The sequence below is a fragment of the Paramormyrops kingsleyae genome, chromosome 19, assembly GCF_048594095.1.
Source record: "Paramormyrops kingsleyae isolate MSU_618 chromosome 19, PKINGS_0.4, whole genome shotgun sequence".
In the NCBI taxonomy this organism is placed as follows: Eukaryota; Metazoa; Chordata; class Actinopteri; order Osteoglossiformes; family Mormyridae; genus Paramormyrops; species Paramormyrops kingsleyae.
The window spans coordinates 15357260-15372694 of NC_132815.1; the positions used below are offsets into that span (position 1 = coordinate 15357260).

The 15435-nt window shown below is 46.5% G+C and overlaps 1 protein-coding gene and 1 long non-coding RNA gene across 14 annotated transcripts in view; one reads left to right on the forward strand and one right to left on the reverse strand.

The window, feature by feature from the left end:
* Window positions 1-1661: 1661 nt before the first annotated feature.
* On the reverse strand, window positions 1662-7882 carry LOC111858024 (uncharacterized). 13 transcript variants are annotated; one of them, XR_002841492.2, is made up of 3 exons: window positions 7790-7882; window positions 5625-5728; window positions 1662-3966 (listed from the first exon to the last, which is right to left on the reverse strand). It is a non-coding gene; the product is annotated as an uncharacterized lncRNA (long non-coding RNA). The 13 variants fall into 13 exon arrangements; XR_002841484.2 differs by having other exon boundaries at window positions 1662-4525; XR_002841483.2 differs by having other exon boundaries at window positions 1662-4940.
* tfap2d (transcription factor AP-2 delta (activating enhancer binding protein 2 delta)) overlaps window positions 6444-15435 on the forward strand; it is a 29129-nt gene continuing 20137 nt past the window's right edge. Inside the window, exons 1-2 of the mRNA XM_023839382.2 lie at window positions 6444-6635; window positions 6763-6849. Of these exons, the coding sequence (XP_023695150.2) occupies window positions 6462-6635; window positions 6763-6849 (261 nt within the window). The 5' untranslated portion in view covers window positions 6444-6461. The remainder of the gene's footprint in view (window positions 6636-6762; window positions 6850-15435) is intronic.

The window sequence follows — 15435 nt, forward strand, 5'->3', positions numbered from 1 at the left end:
GATTCCTGACCGGCCAATGCTGTGCGGCTGAGCGTTTTCGATGGCGACGCATCCACCGTTCCGTTGCGCATTTCCGATTTTCCATCCACGTGGACACCAGCTTCGTTTTACATCCATCCACTGAGCATCTGAAAAAAATTATCATAATAAAAATAAGAAATAACAGGTCTCATGAGCTCTCAATGGACGCTGGGTTTTACAGTATGGAGGGAGTGCATCCACTGTGCACTGCGAGCCTCTTAAATTAAAGACTATTTAGGAAAAAGAGCACGAGGCAGTCTGCGCTTTAAAGCTCATTTGCCAAACTGATTCTGTCAGTTGAACTTAGTTTCGTGCTGCTGGCTGCTACAGCTTTTTCCAGAACTCCTCCACTGCTTGTTCTGCTAATTCATAAGGGAGACTGCTAGGGTCTATCCATTCTCTAAATAGCTTTACAGATTAAATTTTTAACTCCGCTCTCTTCTTGCAGACTCGCGTTACTGACAAAGAGCCGCATTGACATGTCAGCTTCCATCTTTTCACAGGAGAGAAGGATGTCTCCACACTCCATCTACTCAAAGAGCCCGGAAGGTTCTCCCACCCCCTCATTGCACGAGTTTGCCAGATCGGGTTCCACTATCGGTTCGTTTTTGTAGCTCGTTCATTTAATTCGGTTCTCCACGGCACTCCTTTTGAGTGCTAAAACCCACGTCTCCCAGCCATCTTCCGTGCAAGCTGGCGCCAGGGCCGCATGCCGAGCTTTCTGAAGCAAAGGCTTCTGGGAATCAATAGTTGCTGGTTCCCATCTCGCATTGTCTGTCTGCCTGGCGTGATTTGTTTATGTCAAAACACACGTGGCGACGTTCTGAAGGCCTTCACTCATTAAAATCTGCATTAAGTGCAAGACATATGATGTCAACCGTCTGCGGGAACGAGGACGTCAACCTATATAGAATAATCATAAAACTGCTTTGTCCATCATAGATTGGTTGTCACTGAAGCTCAGGAATGGTTATTAGAATATATATGCCGTTAGTGTGTTGCTAACTTTATAACTGAAGCAGTGCTTTCATTAGTAGCATGAATATATTTTATTACAGTGTGACAGCACTCGGGCAGCTTATTTTGCATATGCTCCCTGCTTCAGATGGACACTCGCTGTCACTGTGAGACCCTGATCTGCACACCATTAATATTCAACCTTTAACAGCACCAGCTCAGCACAGATTGGAGGAGGAGGAGCCCCCTGTAAACCAAGCTTTCTCATTGGCCTTCTGGATTAAAAGCTGAACCACTCAGCATTCAGTACAGGTAAGACCACCCCTTTGGCTGGATGAGATATTCCATTGTCCACATGCAGCCAGAAAGGGTTCACTTGTTAGCACACAGATGACTGGTTTGTAAAATCACAGTTGCAATATTCTTGTTTATAATGAAATATACTGATTGTTAACACAAAAACAGGACAAGATTTTATTGTTAATTAAAAGGCATATTGAGCATATGAACATGAGTAACATATAAAAGTGCAAATGCACATTATGATGAAATGAAACATTTATTATGCTGTTTCTACTTGGTCATATTTGTTTGAAATCTGCCACATTCATCAGGAAAAATTAATGTAATGCACACCAATGGAAACTATCTGAACATTAAACACAAAAAACAAACATCTGGTGTATTTGTAAAACTAACTGCATTTATGAACATCATTACTGCCAACATCATCTCAGCTGGTACAAAAAACATTCTGGTACTTAATAATGCATAGTAAATTTTTAATATTTTATTTAAAGAGAAAAAAATGGGTGGTCGAATATCTGTTGAAATAAATTGACATATTAGCTGTACTTCTGTTATGCTGGATTTTTTTTTTTTGCAATGATTTCTTTGTATCACAGTTTGTGCAGAAGATCTCATACAAAGCAATTATGTAATATTACAGCAGCATGTCTAGAAATAACACAATAACACTTTCAGAGACATCACCGATTTTACACCTTAGAAGAAGTAGTGACAGGTTTGTTCCCACGTTACTGTGTTAGAGCCTAATAAAATCAGCCAGGGTGTTAATAGGTTTCAAAAAAGCACAGCAGCATTTAGCTGAGGGCCATTTTGAGCTGTGATAGCATGCTGGGGAAATGGACATTTCCCAATAACCGTAAAACATACGCGAAAAATTGCCCCAGCTCTTCCAATACATTTATTCAGGACGTGCTGCGGGTTTGACAAATCGCCCTATTTGCAACCCACCCCCCACCCCTGTTCAGGCCTCTTCTGCTGTGTGGCATGTTTGCAGTTTTACCATCCTGCTTGTATTAGACCAGCATCATTTGTCCACACGCTACGGCCTCAATTTTCCACACGTGCTCCTTAACAAGGAAGAGAAAACACCAGCCTTTCACAAGTCACCCACCCTCCTTATGCTGATTTTAAACAACATGTATGTCTCTTATTAGCAGAGATACTCTACCAAAGTGTTTCTGATAGGAAATTGGACGTCCAGGCAGAACGAAGACATGAAAAGGACAAAAAACAGACGAAGAGTATGGGACCCCTGAAGTTTGGGGGCCCCCTCATGGTCACAAACAGTCACTACACTAAGTATTAAATAAACAGAGATGCTGAAACAACTTGAATGTTCTAACGAGCTAGTTAGTTACAATCTTTGACTCTATTTATTTATTTGTGAAACATTCAAAGGGGTGTTGGGGGCTGTAGTGACTTTTTGAGTGGGGCCCCAAAAACAAGAAGCCAACCCATGAACGCCCACAGTGGGTGGTATGAATCGTGAGCTACCTGCAGTCTCCTTCAGTGGCTTCCTTCATCTGTTCATCTTCATGTTCATTTAGGTACCCAGTCCTCCTGGTCCACTATCGTTCCACTCCCGGTCTAGGCTGGTTTCCATGGCAGCCAGCCAGGGTATGGAAATGGTTGCCATTTCGGATCTTAAACTTGCCCACTGAGGTCAGCTCCTGGCTTGCCATGCCCACTACCCCCAGCACCCCTCGCCGCTTCCTTTACATGCATTAACTTTAAGTTCAAGCAATTTCAATCCGGGATGAGCGACCAGGGTGCCGCTCAGCCACTCAGCTGCGTTAATAAGCCTTTGGCGAAGACCTACTGTTTGTGTTTCCTGGATATATTAAGAAATGCAGACTTTCCTCCATCTGAAACGGCTGCATTTGCATTTAAAAGCTGCATTATCAGTTACTGTTTCGGGGCAAGTGCATGCAGGAATTACCCAGGAGAGACGGGAAGCAGTGTTTTCTCTGAACCTGGAGACGATCCTCTACGACTTCCAATAACACCAATTTGGGAAAAAAAAACTGTTTTCGCTTTGAATAGAGAAAAAGGGCAAGTTAAGGAACGAGAGGAGGCGGGCGATGGTGCAGCCCATCTGTCAGAGGAAACGGGCTGTTTATCATCTCTGCCAGAGCTCCGTTTTGCCCTCTTTGTGCCATTAAGATGAGGAAATACATGAGGCTCTGTTTGGAAAGGGGGACCGGAGGCTTCGGAGGAATCTCGCGCCTCTATAGCGTCATGTTTGTGGCTTTTGCTCGTTTCTTTGCACAAAGGCCTGTCATCTCCAATAGCTCATAGTAATAATCAGATTTAAAGGCCTGATTTACGGTGTGAGGTGTGCAGTGAGTGTGCGGACGAGCCTCGTTAGCATAAACACAAGTTAAACGGATGGTACCTAACAAAAACAGTGCCTCAGGAGGAGGGTGTGGCTTCAATGTTTTCCCACCTAAACCGACTGGCTGGTCACGTGACAGGTCGGCGGACGGGATGTGCCTCTTGAGCCAGACTTTGCCATCAGTCCGGGAAACCCACCCGCTCCTTTCAGCCTTACGGCACCGAAAAGAAAAAAAAAAAACTTTCCCTTCTGCAAAGTTGTCACATCCGATCTGCGGCTGCTTTCGGCGGGGAAGGGGAATCCGAGGGGGTCACCGGATCAGCTGGTGCCTCAGGGCTCCTCGCCTGCAGTACAAAAGACTCAACTCAACTCATGTTAGTCATCGCGCCGGCCTATCAGTGGTGACGGACCGCCAGCTCAGTCCACGGACTAGCGGTGATAGCGGCCTTGAAATGCTAAGTGCTTAATTAGAGACCTTTCATATCACTTATCGGGGCCTCGTCTAACATAGCCCTGGGCGTTCTACTTTACGCACATCTCCCAGGAGTCTCCACCAACTTTATTGTGGTGACAAGTCAAAAAGAAACAAGTGGTTTTTAATCTTGTGGTAGCCTCCCGCTCCTGCTCACTCCTACATCTATATTTACATCAACACGCGGTCCTAAACCGGAGCTAATTAAAGGTACGGGAACGTTAACCCTGAAATGAAGCGATGCATCTACCTTGTAAACATTTTCAAAGTGATCACTGTGAGCTTGGGGGGACTATCGATTAAGACAGACCTGTGGAATCTGAGGCCATAATGAACTTGAAAGAACTCTTTAGAGAAACTCCTGGATTTGAAGTCTTGGGGTCTCCTTTTCCAATCCAAGACTGTCACTTCCAGGGCTGTCCATCAACCTCCTGGCGAGTCCACATTGCATGTGTGTGAGAATAACGTCTTTTACACCATAGGGAAATCCGATAATGAAAATGACGCTGTTTTTGACCCTGGCCTTATCAAATGTTTTATTTATTCAAGGTTTCTTGAGGTCTTGTAGGGACATGACAGTGCGGAGAACTGTGTAAAATGAGGTTCCAAGCTATTGTAGGCTGATGTGCCGACTTACTCATGAAAGAGTGAACCCTGCCGCTGTTATTGTTTGTGACAGCACGGCAAAATATTTATAAGGAGGGCTTTCTGCTGGCTTTGCGTACTGCCAAAAGGGTTAGAGAGAGTTGCCAAACTGCCAGGTAGCCTTCAGAAGACCTGTCCTGTTGTGTGTCTCCACAGTGTTTCCATACATGCCGTGCCATTTATGCAGCTCCAAAACGCAACCTGTCCATAAGATGCAGTGGGAGGGAAAATTATCCCATCAACTGTTACCTTTTTGAGACTCCCTTCTTTCTTTTATTCCGTTATGGACAAAGAAATAATAGTCATAAGTATTTTAGACTACATGCTAGAAACAGGGGTCAACACCATGACGAATTCTGACGATCATTGTGATCAAAATGCAATTTTGCATAACAACAATGCATAATTTTTTTTGTGCCACAGACAGAGATGAGTACATGTATGGACAGGTTAAAGGGTAAAATGGTGTGGAGTATCCACATAGGAAATGAGGGGTCAGATTTTGGGGTCATAGAATGTTCTCCTTGGATCTTTCTGCCAAAGATTGACTGCAGCAGCAAAAACTACCCCCCCATGACTCCAGTGTGCTACCAGGCAGAGAGTTAGGGGGGCACCCTTGCTGTTACTGAATGCAACCCAGAGCGGAGCCCATCTGCCACAGAGCATGAGCCGGGATGCTGAACTGTGATGTGCAGAGTGAGTGTAGCGACGGTGTAGCGACGGCATAACAGTGAGGCTTGTTCATGACACAGTGGTGGAATGCAGCCCTTTGTCATTTCAATTGGCAAGTTATAAAACACTATTCAGTACCCTTAAACGCTACACTGAGGGCTGGGAAGAAAATAGGGAAACAAAAGAAGAAAAAAAAACATAACATGTACAGACCCATGTGCAGCTTGTCGGCCCACAAAGCCTGAGAAATGTCAAGCCGCTGTTACCATGCACTCCCGCAGGAGGAAACGACTCCAAACAGAGTCGCAGTCAGCTACCTGAGCAGCAAGCAGAGGTGGGGAGTAAGGGAATACATGTGACATATTTTGTAATTTAAATACATAACGCTGAGTAACTGTATTCACTACAGTTACCATACAAATGCACACTGGCAAAATAGTTACTTTTCAAAAACATGTAGATTGATCAAGAGATTGCTTTCAATTTCACTATACATTTTTTTTTAAGTTTCAATTTAAAATATTCAAAATTTATCCAATAGTAGTCTATATGGAGATGTCACCCATACCCCCAGAGTTAAAAATAAAAAATAAAACACGTACTAACTAAAGACATCGCATAAAGGAAGTGAACGAGCCTGCACAACGCAATAGTTTTAATCCATGGAAATTCCACCAATATTTCACATTTAAGCAAATAAAAGAAGGAAAAAAAAACATTTTAGTGCTATTCGAGCTCTGCTTCCAGGCCGTCCTTTTGGGGCTACAGACTAAACCACTATTCTAAAAACATTCTGTTCGTGTTTTCAGTTGTTATTCTGCTTACACTTGAATATAAATGATTGATGCACTTTGAATTAATGTGCAGTTCGATGTTAACTATTTTTCAGTTGTGGTAAAGTAAATGCTTTTGAATGTAAAATCAATTTTAAAGTAACTAAGAAACTGAATACATTTATTACTTCCATGGCAATTTTATTTATGTTCCCGGAAGCTCCGGGAGTCTCCCGCAAATTGAAAGCAGCTCCCTGACACCCGCAAATGATGCGCAATGTCCCGGAAATCTGTCGTTCTTGCGGTAAAATTGGCAATAAGCCGTACCGTTGCAACCTTGCGTCAAATTCCCCCCCCCCCCAGGTCTGCAATATACATACGGCATTACCGTAAAACCAGCCAAGCATTGGACAGTATATATCTCAGCCCTCCTGAAATCAATATAACTAAGGTAGGATGTCTGTAATTTAAAGTATTTTGATTGAGGTTCTACCTTGGAGTAATCTAACGGTTTCAAATTACATGTATTCAGTAATCTGTAACGGGATAAATTTTAAAACTAACCTTCTCAACATCAGCCAAGCTCTGACGCCCGGAAGACGCGAGCAGCTGCTTTACCGTGGCGGCTGAAGGTTGCCGACTTTGGTCTGCACACTCATTTACATGTATGTAAGAGTTTTATTATCTTGTAAATAGTCTATATTATTGCAAACTACCCCTACGCTTTTAATGTAGGTAATTTTAGGTTTATAATGGAATAATATAAATTTGCCGTACGCTTTCGTGCGTGAGAGTCTGAAAACTGAATTTTACGCCAGATGCGTGGAAGTTAGCAACTCTGTTGACGGCGTTTAGTGTTACCCTTCTTTATATGTTCATGTTCACGGGAAAACATTCACCTGCGAGCGATACGGAAACTCGAGTGACGGTTTATCGTGAGCGCACGCTAACTGCAAAGTCTCGCGCCGGCATTGGCGGGCTAGCATTCGGCCGCGAGCCTGCCGCAGCGGCGCCGGCCGGCGCGAGACCCGCGAGACAGCGGGTATTTAAAGAAGTTGGAGGCACACAAAGCCCAGGCTGTCAAATGCTGCCACTGTGGTGACGCCTCCCGCTCTGGGGATTGTCGAAGCGCTGAGACAGCACAAGCGAAAAGGGCGAGCTTTTCCTGGAAGAAACACAAGAAAGTGAACTTCCAGCTCGAGCTGGTCGTCTTCCATGTTTATTTACCCAAGAATAATAATGCGTGTGTTTAATACATGAGGGAAACCTCAAGAAACCTCTCCCCCTAAAGGCGAAGCCCAATCTGTGACGGGTTTACTAGCCTTATGGTCACACTGCTGCTTTTGGAGATAAAGCCAGCTAAGTTGGTTTAGCGTTATATCATACGATTACCTCGGACAGCTGTCTTTTGAGCGGAGGTTTGTATTATAACGGCACTGACACATGCCCGACTGACAGCCGTAAACAGAGACAGACAGGTAAATGTCATATCGGCACATCTTTGCAGCAGTCATATTTTTGTTACATCAAAAATCACTTATCTTCTACACAGAGAAAACACTCCACCATATTTCATAACTGAAAATAAATGTAGCGGGTTCCTACTGTCCGTGTATCGATCCGCATCGTCTGTCACTCTGTGGTTTGTGTTAAATGAGTGGCGCAAGAATTTTGGACCGTGGCATTTTGCATTACATGTGCCCCCTCTAGTGGCCGAGTTTGTTCACAGCCCAAGGCGTGAACAACAAGCTACGCAATAGAAAACTACTCATTTAAGAATAACGCATTTACCACATGGTGTGACTATTTATTTATTCGGTCAAAAGAGGGATGTATATACATATCGACTATCTGCAGTTATTTTTTTAGAGCCTTAATGCTATATAAGTAGGAAGAACACAGTCTGTACATGAAGCGTGATGGGGGGGGGGGGGGGGGCAGGAAGGATTTAATCTGCAGATGCGGGCAGAGAGAGCGGCACTCTCTGAAGAGTTTCCGCTGTTTAGATGCTTCTTCAGCGGGGTGGCTGTCGAGCCCCTCTCTGCATTTAATGCACTTCCCTGGTGACGCCCCGAGGGCTCTTGCGCTTGACAATTAATGGGAGGCGTCTCCAGGGAGCGCTGTGGCTCTCCCTCTCTGACAATAAGCCATCCCCTCTCCCTGAAATGTTAAATATGCTGTTCTGACATGGGGAGCCCGCGGTGTGCAGCGCGTGCCGGGGACCGGGGCGGCCCCTCCGTATGCGTCTAAACGACGTTAAGTTCACAGCGCCGGGCTGCACATGCCAACCGCTCCATTTTGGCTGGACGGGGAGTGGGGGGGGCAGGTGACAGTCCAGAAAGCCTTTGGAGTGAGATCTTGGGCTGTTTCCGATGGACCCCATGCCCGGTGCCACTCAAAGGGATGGAATAGGATGATAGCTTTTTTATTTTTTTTGGGTGGGGGGTGATGTGGCTGTTTGAGAGACTGAAAATTGGGAAGGAAACCAGAGGGAAAATGGAGGGAAACAGGAGGAAACTAGGAAGATAATGGGAGCTACAGCAGTGTCGGGGGCTGGGGGGCAGTTTCCTGGTAACAATAAGCAGGCCGTGACTCCATGTGGAAATCCGTCACCAGTGTGTCTCTCCCCGTTATTCTCATCGCCTGCCCTCCCCATGCTAAATTTCATGCTGGATATTCAGTTCCTTTCGTTCATTTTGCTGCAGACGAGCGAAGCACCCTCCTCCCCCCAACATACGATGGCGATCATGATAAGCTCCTCTATGCAATCAGCTCACCTGCAGAGTCCGCCTGCTGTTTCGGTTCATGTGGCGGAATCGCACCTCGTGTGGGAGACGCCAGGGGTTTTAAATCCACGCGTCTCCTCCGATGTGGACTGGGAATGACCGGAGTGAGCCCCACCTCTTGCTGAAGATGGCCTGGAAAAAGCAGAAATCAGTCATCGATTTGTGGAGGAGAGATCTGACATGGAGTTTTTTTTTCTTTACAATAATGACCATGGAGGCGCGAGGTGTGGGGCATTATGGGTAGTGGGGCCGGCGGTTCACCTGGGCCCGCTCCGCTCATTAGCGCGGGCATGCATATTAATAGGCAGCCTGGACAGGGGTGGGCCGCACACACAGCAGGCCCCCCGTCTGGCTGCGGGCTTTTCTGGAAAATTACTTGAATTACTAATTGTGATGGCTGGGGCTCTGCCAGCTATCACCACCACCCACCCCCCCAGCTCGGCACTGTTCCGGACCCCCTCGATGTGCCACTACTGAACACGTGCTTGATTGCAAGGCTGGGACGGGGACTGGCACTGGGTGCCACTCAAATGGACTGTGCTGGGCCCTGTGCCCCTGCTGAGGATGAGCATCAGCGCCCCCATCTGACACCAGGCTGACGGCGGTAAAGTGCCGCTAGGGCTGTGTGTGTGTGTGTGTGTGGGGGGGGGGTGTCAGTTATTTCGAACTATGCACTATTAGTCCAGACATCAGTCCGAATCTTATTAACTGAGTGAAGTTTGTTTTTTGTTACAGAATGAATATACATCTATGATAATTAAAATCACAACATTAAATGAAGTCCTTATCTATCTATCCATCTATCTATCTACAGTATCTGTCCATGTTGTACATTTAATCTCCTCCCTGAGAAACCTCCTCCAGCCAGCATTCAGGATCCGTATCGCCAAATGAGAGGCAGTGCCACTTTCCCATTAAGCCACAGCTCTTTGTTTGGGACCCCACAGCAACCCCATCAGCAGCTGAAGACTGACCGAGGAGGGCGCGGTGATGGCCGGGCACAGGCCCGCGGGCCGGTGGCAGGACGCCGTCGCCGCCCGCCTGACCGTTTGATGCGGATGGAGGCGGTAATTTGTATTATTAAAGCGCTTACAGTCAGGCGGTGTGGGCCTTCTGCCCCTGCCCCGGCCGCCATGCCTGCGCTACCCTGAATATTAATACCTTCCTAATGAAAGCCCCTCTCAGCGGCTCACATTCCCACACCACCAGACATTTGCCCATCTGTCTGCGCTGTGTCAGGAAGGCCCACTAAGAAGCATCGCTACATTAACAATAAGGCAGGGGCCGCCTGGTTATAGCCCCCACCCCATCACAAAGGGGGCTCCAGGTTGGCCTATTCCGCAGACGTGTGGCGGGCAGCCGCCTCGTCGCTCGGCACCCGTCTCTGAAGGACGTGCTTTGCTGCTGTTTTTCCTTTGTAGCTCCATATTTATATTATTCACACAACTGTATCCCCGAAGTGCGGATAAAATCAATACCATCAAGGTCAATTGTGGGTTGTAACTTGAAAATAGTGAGCGCCTCAGTTCCTGTGCCAGACGCTGGGCCTCCACGAGCTCCCCGCTTTGAAGCCATGCCGGGTTCACCGGGCTCCTAATTCAGAACAACGCTGGCTCGCGGATGTCTTGCGCGTGAGCGGCGGTATGCAAGCGCCATGGATGTATCCCGCGTGTGCTGTGCTTGTATGTGTGCTGTAGATCATGCCTGCAGCATCCTACTCGAAATTGTACGGATCATATGTTTTGGAATCCGTGCGCCATTCACAAGCCACGTGACACATTTGCATTCTGTTTTTTTAGCAAACACAGGGGTGAAGCTTGGACTTGATCCTTTGGGGGGCGTAGCTCCCTGAACAAAAATGTGGGATAGGTCCATGATAAAATGTGCTGAGCTGGGAGTAATTCTTAAATGGTTTTAGAATAACTATTTTTTAGGGGGGCCGAAGCCCGTGGGTCTAGAACATCCTATGATGAGATGCTTTTATCCAAAGCAGGGTCAGCCTGTCTGTGGGTAATGGCTTTGCTTAAACACCTAACAGCAGAATCACTCTGGTGGGATTTAAACCAACAACCTTCCTATCACAGATACGGCATCTAAACCCACTGGGCCACTCAACACTTTGCATGTGATATGCTGATGGTCCATAAGCCAAACACTAGATATCAAGAACAGCCAAGTTTAATTAAACTATATGAATGTGAAAATGCTTTGTGAATGTATAAGTATCACATATATACAAAACACAAAGAAATTCATCTCTTTTAAAGTAAAGTTTATGCTTCATGGCAAGGCTTTAGAACAGAGTAGGCAAAGAAGACGACGGAGGTCCTTTGATTTAACACACAACACAGCTGCCGAAAGATGTCACCCTGGCAGAGGGTAGATCTTAAAGTGACAGTCCACCCGATTTCCTGAGGTCTGACAGCCGAACTCTGAGGATTGAGTGAAAGCGGCGGACATCCGTCTGTCAGGGTGGCACTAATGAGTGTGACACGTATGGAGGCCACGAGAAGATAAGGACCCAAGGAACTGAATTTATTTGTCCTGTCACGACACGGGGTGTAGATCAGGGTCTTCTGTCTGAGGCAGTGGGCTTTACAGCGGGAACAATGAAGGCGTGTTTGGCTTTTTATTGGCTGACCGCGGTCACAAACGTTAAGCCGATGTACAGCCAGCGGAGCAATGCACGGGACGTCAGCGAGGCTAGCAGGCTAACGCCTTGCTGACTCGGCGCCACATAATCAGTTACATGACAATCAAAGGTTCCCTCTCACCCCCAGTGTCAGGCCAATTATCCGGTATACCTTGTTGTTAAATCCTGACATTTTTACCGAGTCACGGGCGTGTGACCCACATGCTCTGTGTGTCTGCTTTGATTTATTTCGACACTGCAAACATCCGTTTCTATAGATAAGGACGCGTTAATATTAGACCAGCTTTATTCTTCCCAAAAAAGGCTTTCCTTCTGATGCCTGGGCTGTTTGCAGTGAGAAATGTTGATGTGGGTTCCTCGTAGCCGTGAGACCATTGCGTTGCTATGGAAACACCCCCCCCCCCCCCAGTGCCGCTCTGCTTCTTCCTGCGATGAATTTGTAAGCCCTCTTGTCACCGCCGCGGTTGCAGCTTATGAAAACGCTCCCCATCCGCGGCCTTGATTCGAAGAGGGAGGCAACGCATCGGCAAGCCACTCGCCGGATAGGAGGCGGGAGGCGACCTCGGCACCCCCGGGTCTGCACTGCACGCATTAAAGGCATGGGGGCACCATGCCGTGCTCCCCGTCTCTGGGACTGCAGCTTCCTGTCACGGCAGCAGGAGGCTGCCAGATATGTGGTGGAGGGCACCACAGGGAACTGGGGGTGTGGTGGGGGGGGCAGACCACGAATCTCAGTGTGGAAACGCAACACTGACCCACCAAAAGCTCACCAGTAACCTGCATTACAGGCGCGCCACACATCTCAGACGGGTACCGTGCTTTCTCCCTGCGGGCGAGTAGGAGCCGTGCTGATGGGGTGAGGTGTGAATCTAATATGTGATCCGATTTCTACACGTGGGGGTGAGGTGTATATGAGCTGGGACACAGCAGCTATTGTGATATTAATGGCAGCAGAGCGTCACATTGTCATCAAAGGGCTCTTTGTTAGATAAACTCATTTTGCTATCCGGCTACACATTTTAATACAAACAGCATAATGTGTCAGTTGTTTGGGAAGCCGGATGTTAACAGGCCGGTGTGAGGAGACTCAGGGAGAAGCCGTCAAGCGGGCGACGGCAGAGCGATGACAGCAGTGTATCTCTACGATTTAAGGAATCTGAGGCGGGCAGCTTCTGGGCTCATATTTAAAATAAATTACTCTGCTGAGGCTGAGCCCAGGAATGTGAGCATGCTGCTTTTGTACTGTACTCAGCATTGAACAAAGCAGTGCTTTTTACTGGCACAGATACTACATAGTATTAATTGTCACCTGCTGTGGGTGTGTTCTGCCTCTGTGGCCACACCCACCTCTGCTTCTCACTTAGTCTTGGTGGGCTGGCCTCTAGGGCTGGTCTTGTTTCTCGGTTCTCTGGTACTAGTTGGTTCTACCTGGATTTGTTTGATTTGTACTGGCTTTGGCTTTCCACCTGTTCTCTGGTTCTTGTTCGCTCTTCTCTGGTTCTTCGTTTCTTCTCCTACCCCATTTTTGGCTAAACCCTTCCCAGCTCAGCCCTTGAGTCCTGTTTAGCCGCCCCTGCTACGTACCTCACAGTCAGTGGCTCCAGCTTTGTCAGTACTGGGCACTTGGAGGCTCACCTGCTAAAGATGTGATGACTGAGAAGCAGCAGACCCGGCCACATGGGTGTGTGCATTTCGTGGTGTGACCTTCTGCCTGCATCAGTGTTCCTCGTTAATGAAGTTTCATCTTTGTTGAATCCTGTCACTGTAACACGTGGAGCTGCCTTCCTCAAGCAAAATTGGAGGTTATATGATGTGCTGGCAGTTAAGGAATTTGGAAGTGTGGTCAGATTTCCCAGACTTTCATGAAAATGCATTAGATGTGTCATTAGGCAGTCACAGGATGGCATTCTCTGAACGATGTTTCATGGTTATGGTGAGATGGAGTGTGTCGCACTGACTTGCCGTCACTGTTTATGTGTCAGTCAGCCTGATCAATGGGCTCCGTTTACGCTCTCGTCATGTTAAAAGTGCAGCGTCTAACCCACTCAAGCACAGCACATTATTTACAGGTGTGAACAATAATTAAACAAGGCCTCGGTCTTCCTGTGTCTGTATGAGAAGGACATGAAAAGACAGAACTTGTTTTAATATTATCATGTGTTTCAAATGGAAATAATAATGAGGTACTTTTCCCTTGACCTGTAAACCTTCCATTTTACTTATCGTGTCTTTATTTGTTCAGTACAGTATGTGCTGTTAGGCTTAACGCTGTAACTGATTCTAAGGGTCCTGAGGCCTAGAAGGGTGGGTCCTGATCCTGAATGAAGTATTCTGTTACAGACAACTCAATCCTTGTCAGGTCCAAATAGGTTAGAGGCATCAATATTCTTGACTTTGAAACGATTAGCACATGTTCTTTTGATTTCTAAAATACTTCATTTTTCTGTATTTACATGCTCACATAGTTTCATATTAGTGGATGTGTACAGGGCACCTGGAGCACAAGATTATTAATGTGTATTATTATTTTGAAGAGAGGTTTGGTGGTTTGGTTTGCAGTTTATGGGGTAGCGCAGCATAATACCCCAATGTGAAAAGAATGGAGAGCTGGGAGTGAAATTAGCTGTGAGTTTTCCTTGCAAACCTCTGAATGATAGAGACCACAGAGGCGGCTCCGGTGATGACACAGCTGACGGGCGACCCACTGTGTAACGACATCTCCGAGGCAGTTGCCGGCGCTGGGGTCAGCCAGGGGTCAAGGTGCTTATTGGGGTCATGCAAAGGGCACATTGTGAAGGAAACATGATGGGGCAGACAGGCATGGGGGTGGACAGCTCTGCCAAGGTGCGGCGTGGGTGCAGCTGGGTAAAGCATTCTTCAAGATACTCTTATGAAAGAAGGTGTGGTTCAGGGTAAAGGTTCAGCAGTAAAGTCTGCCAGTGCCGATCTCTATAAACAGCAATGAGTCAAAATGCCACTGGAAATACCTGTGGCATACAGTACCTTCAGGTAAATTCATATGTATGAGAGAAACAAAAGTCAAAAACAAACAAACAAATGTGTGACCACAGGCCTGTATCACAAAGTTGGATTTCTTGCTGAACCATTTAACTTGTCAGATTTAAAGTAGCCAAGGCTAAATGTAAGTGAATGAATATAAAGTGAATTTAAACTGGGCTACCTTGAACTTGTCAGATTTATCTGGCTAAGCAAGAAATCTGGCTTTGTGATACATACCCCACATGTTAATTATACACAAAAGTCATGTTTCATGTAAAAATGCTAAATCCATCCCTAAATCCATGTCACTGACACTGATGACCTGTTGTTGTTATGTGGTTTTTAATCAGACATAAACACAACTTGCATTAAGGTGAACAAACCTTCAGTTAATCAGTTACTCAGTATTGAACACAAACCCTGAGTGAAACGGGAAACATGAAACCCGGCGGATGCACAGACAGTAATTCCTTTATACAGGTGGCCGTCAGCCGAAACCATCTCCTGACACATCTTGCCAAATATGGTTTGATCACCACGGCTCTGGGAGGCGACTGATGCTCCGTTTCATTCCTCAGCACTTGTATGTATCGTCAGCAGCATCTTTAAAAGTCATCCACACGTTGCTCCCCACAGGGATGAAGGCTGACACTACCTTCCAAAATGGCAGTGGCAGATAGGAGGATATTTACAGCTGCATTGGCAAATAGATCTTTCTTTACAACTGCAGTGCCAACCAGAGGATTATTTGTTTACAGCTGCAGCGATAGCCATAGGAACGTTTGTTTACAGTGGCCATGATAGCCAGAGGA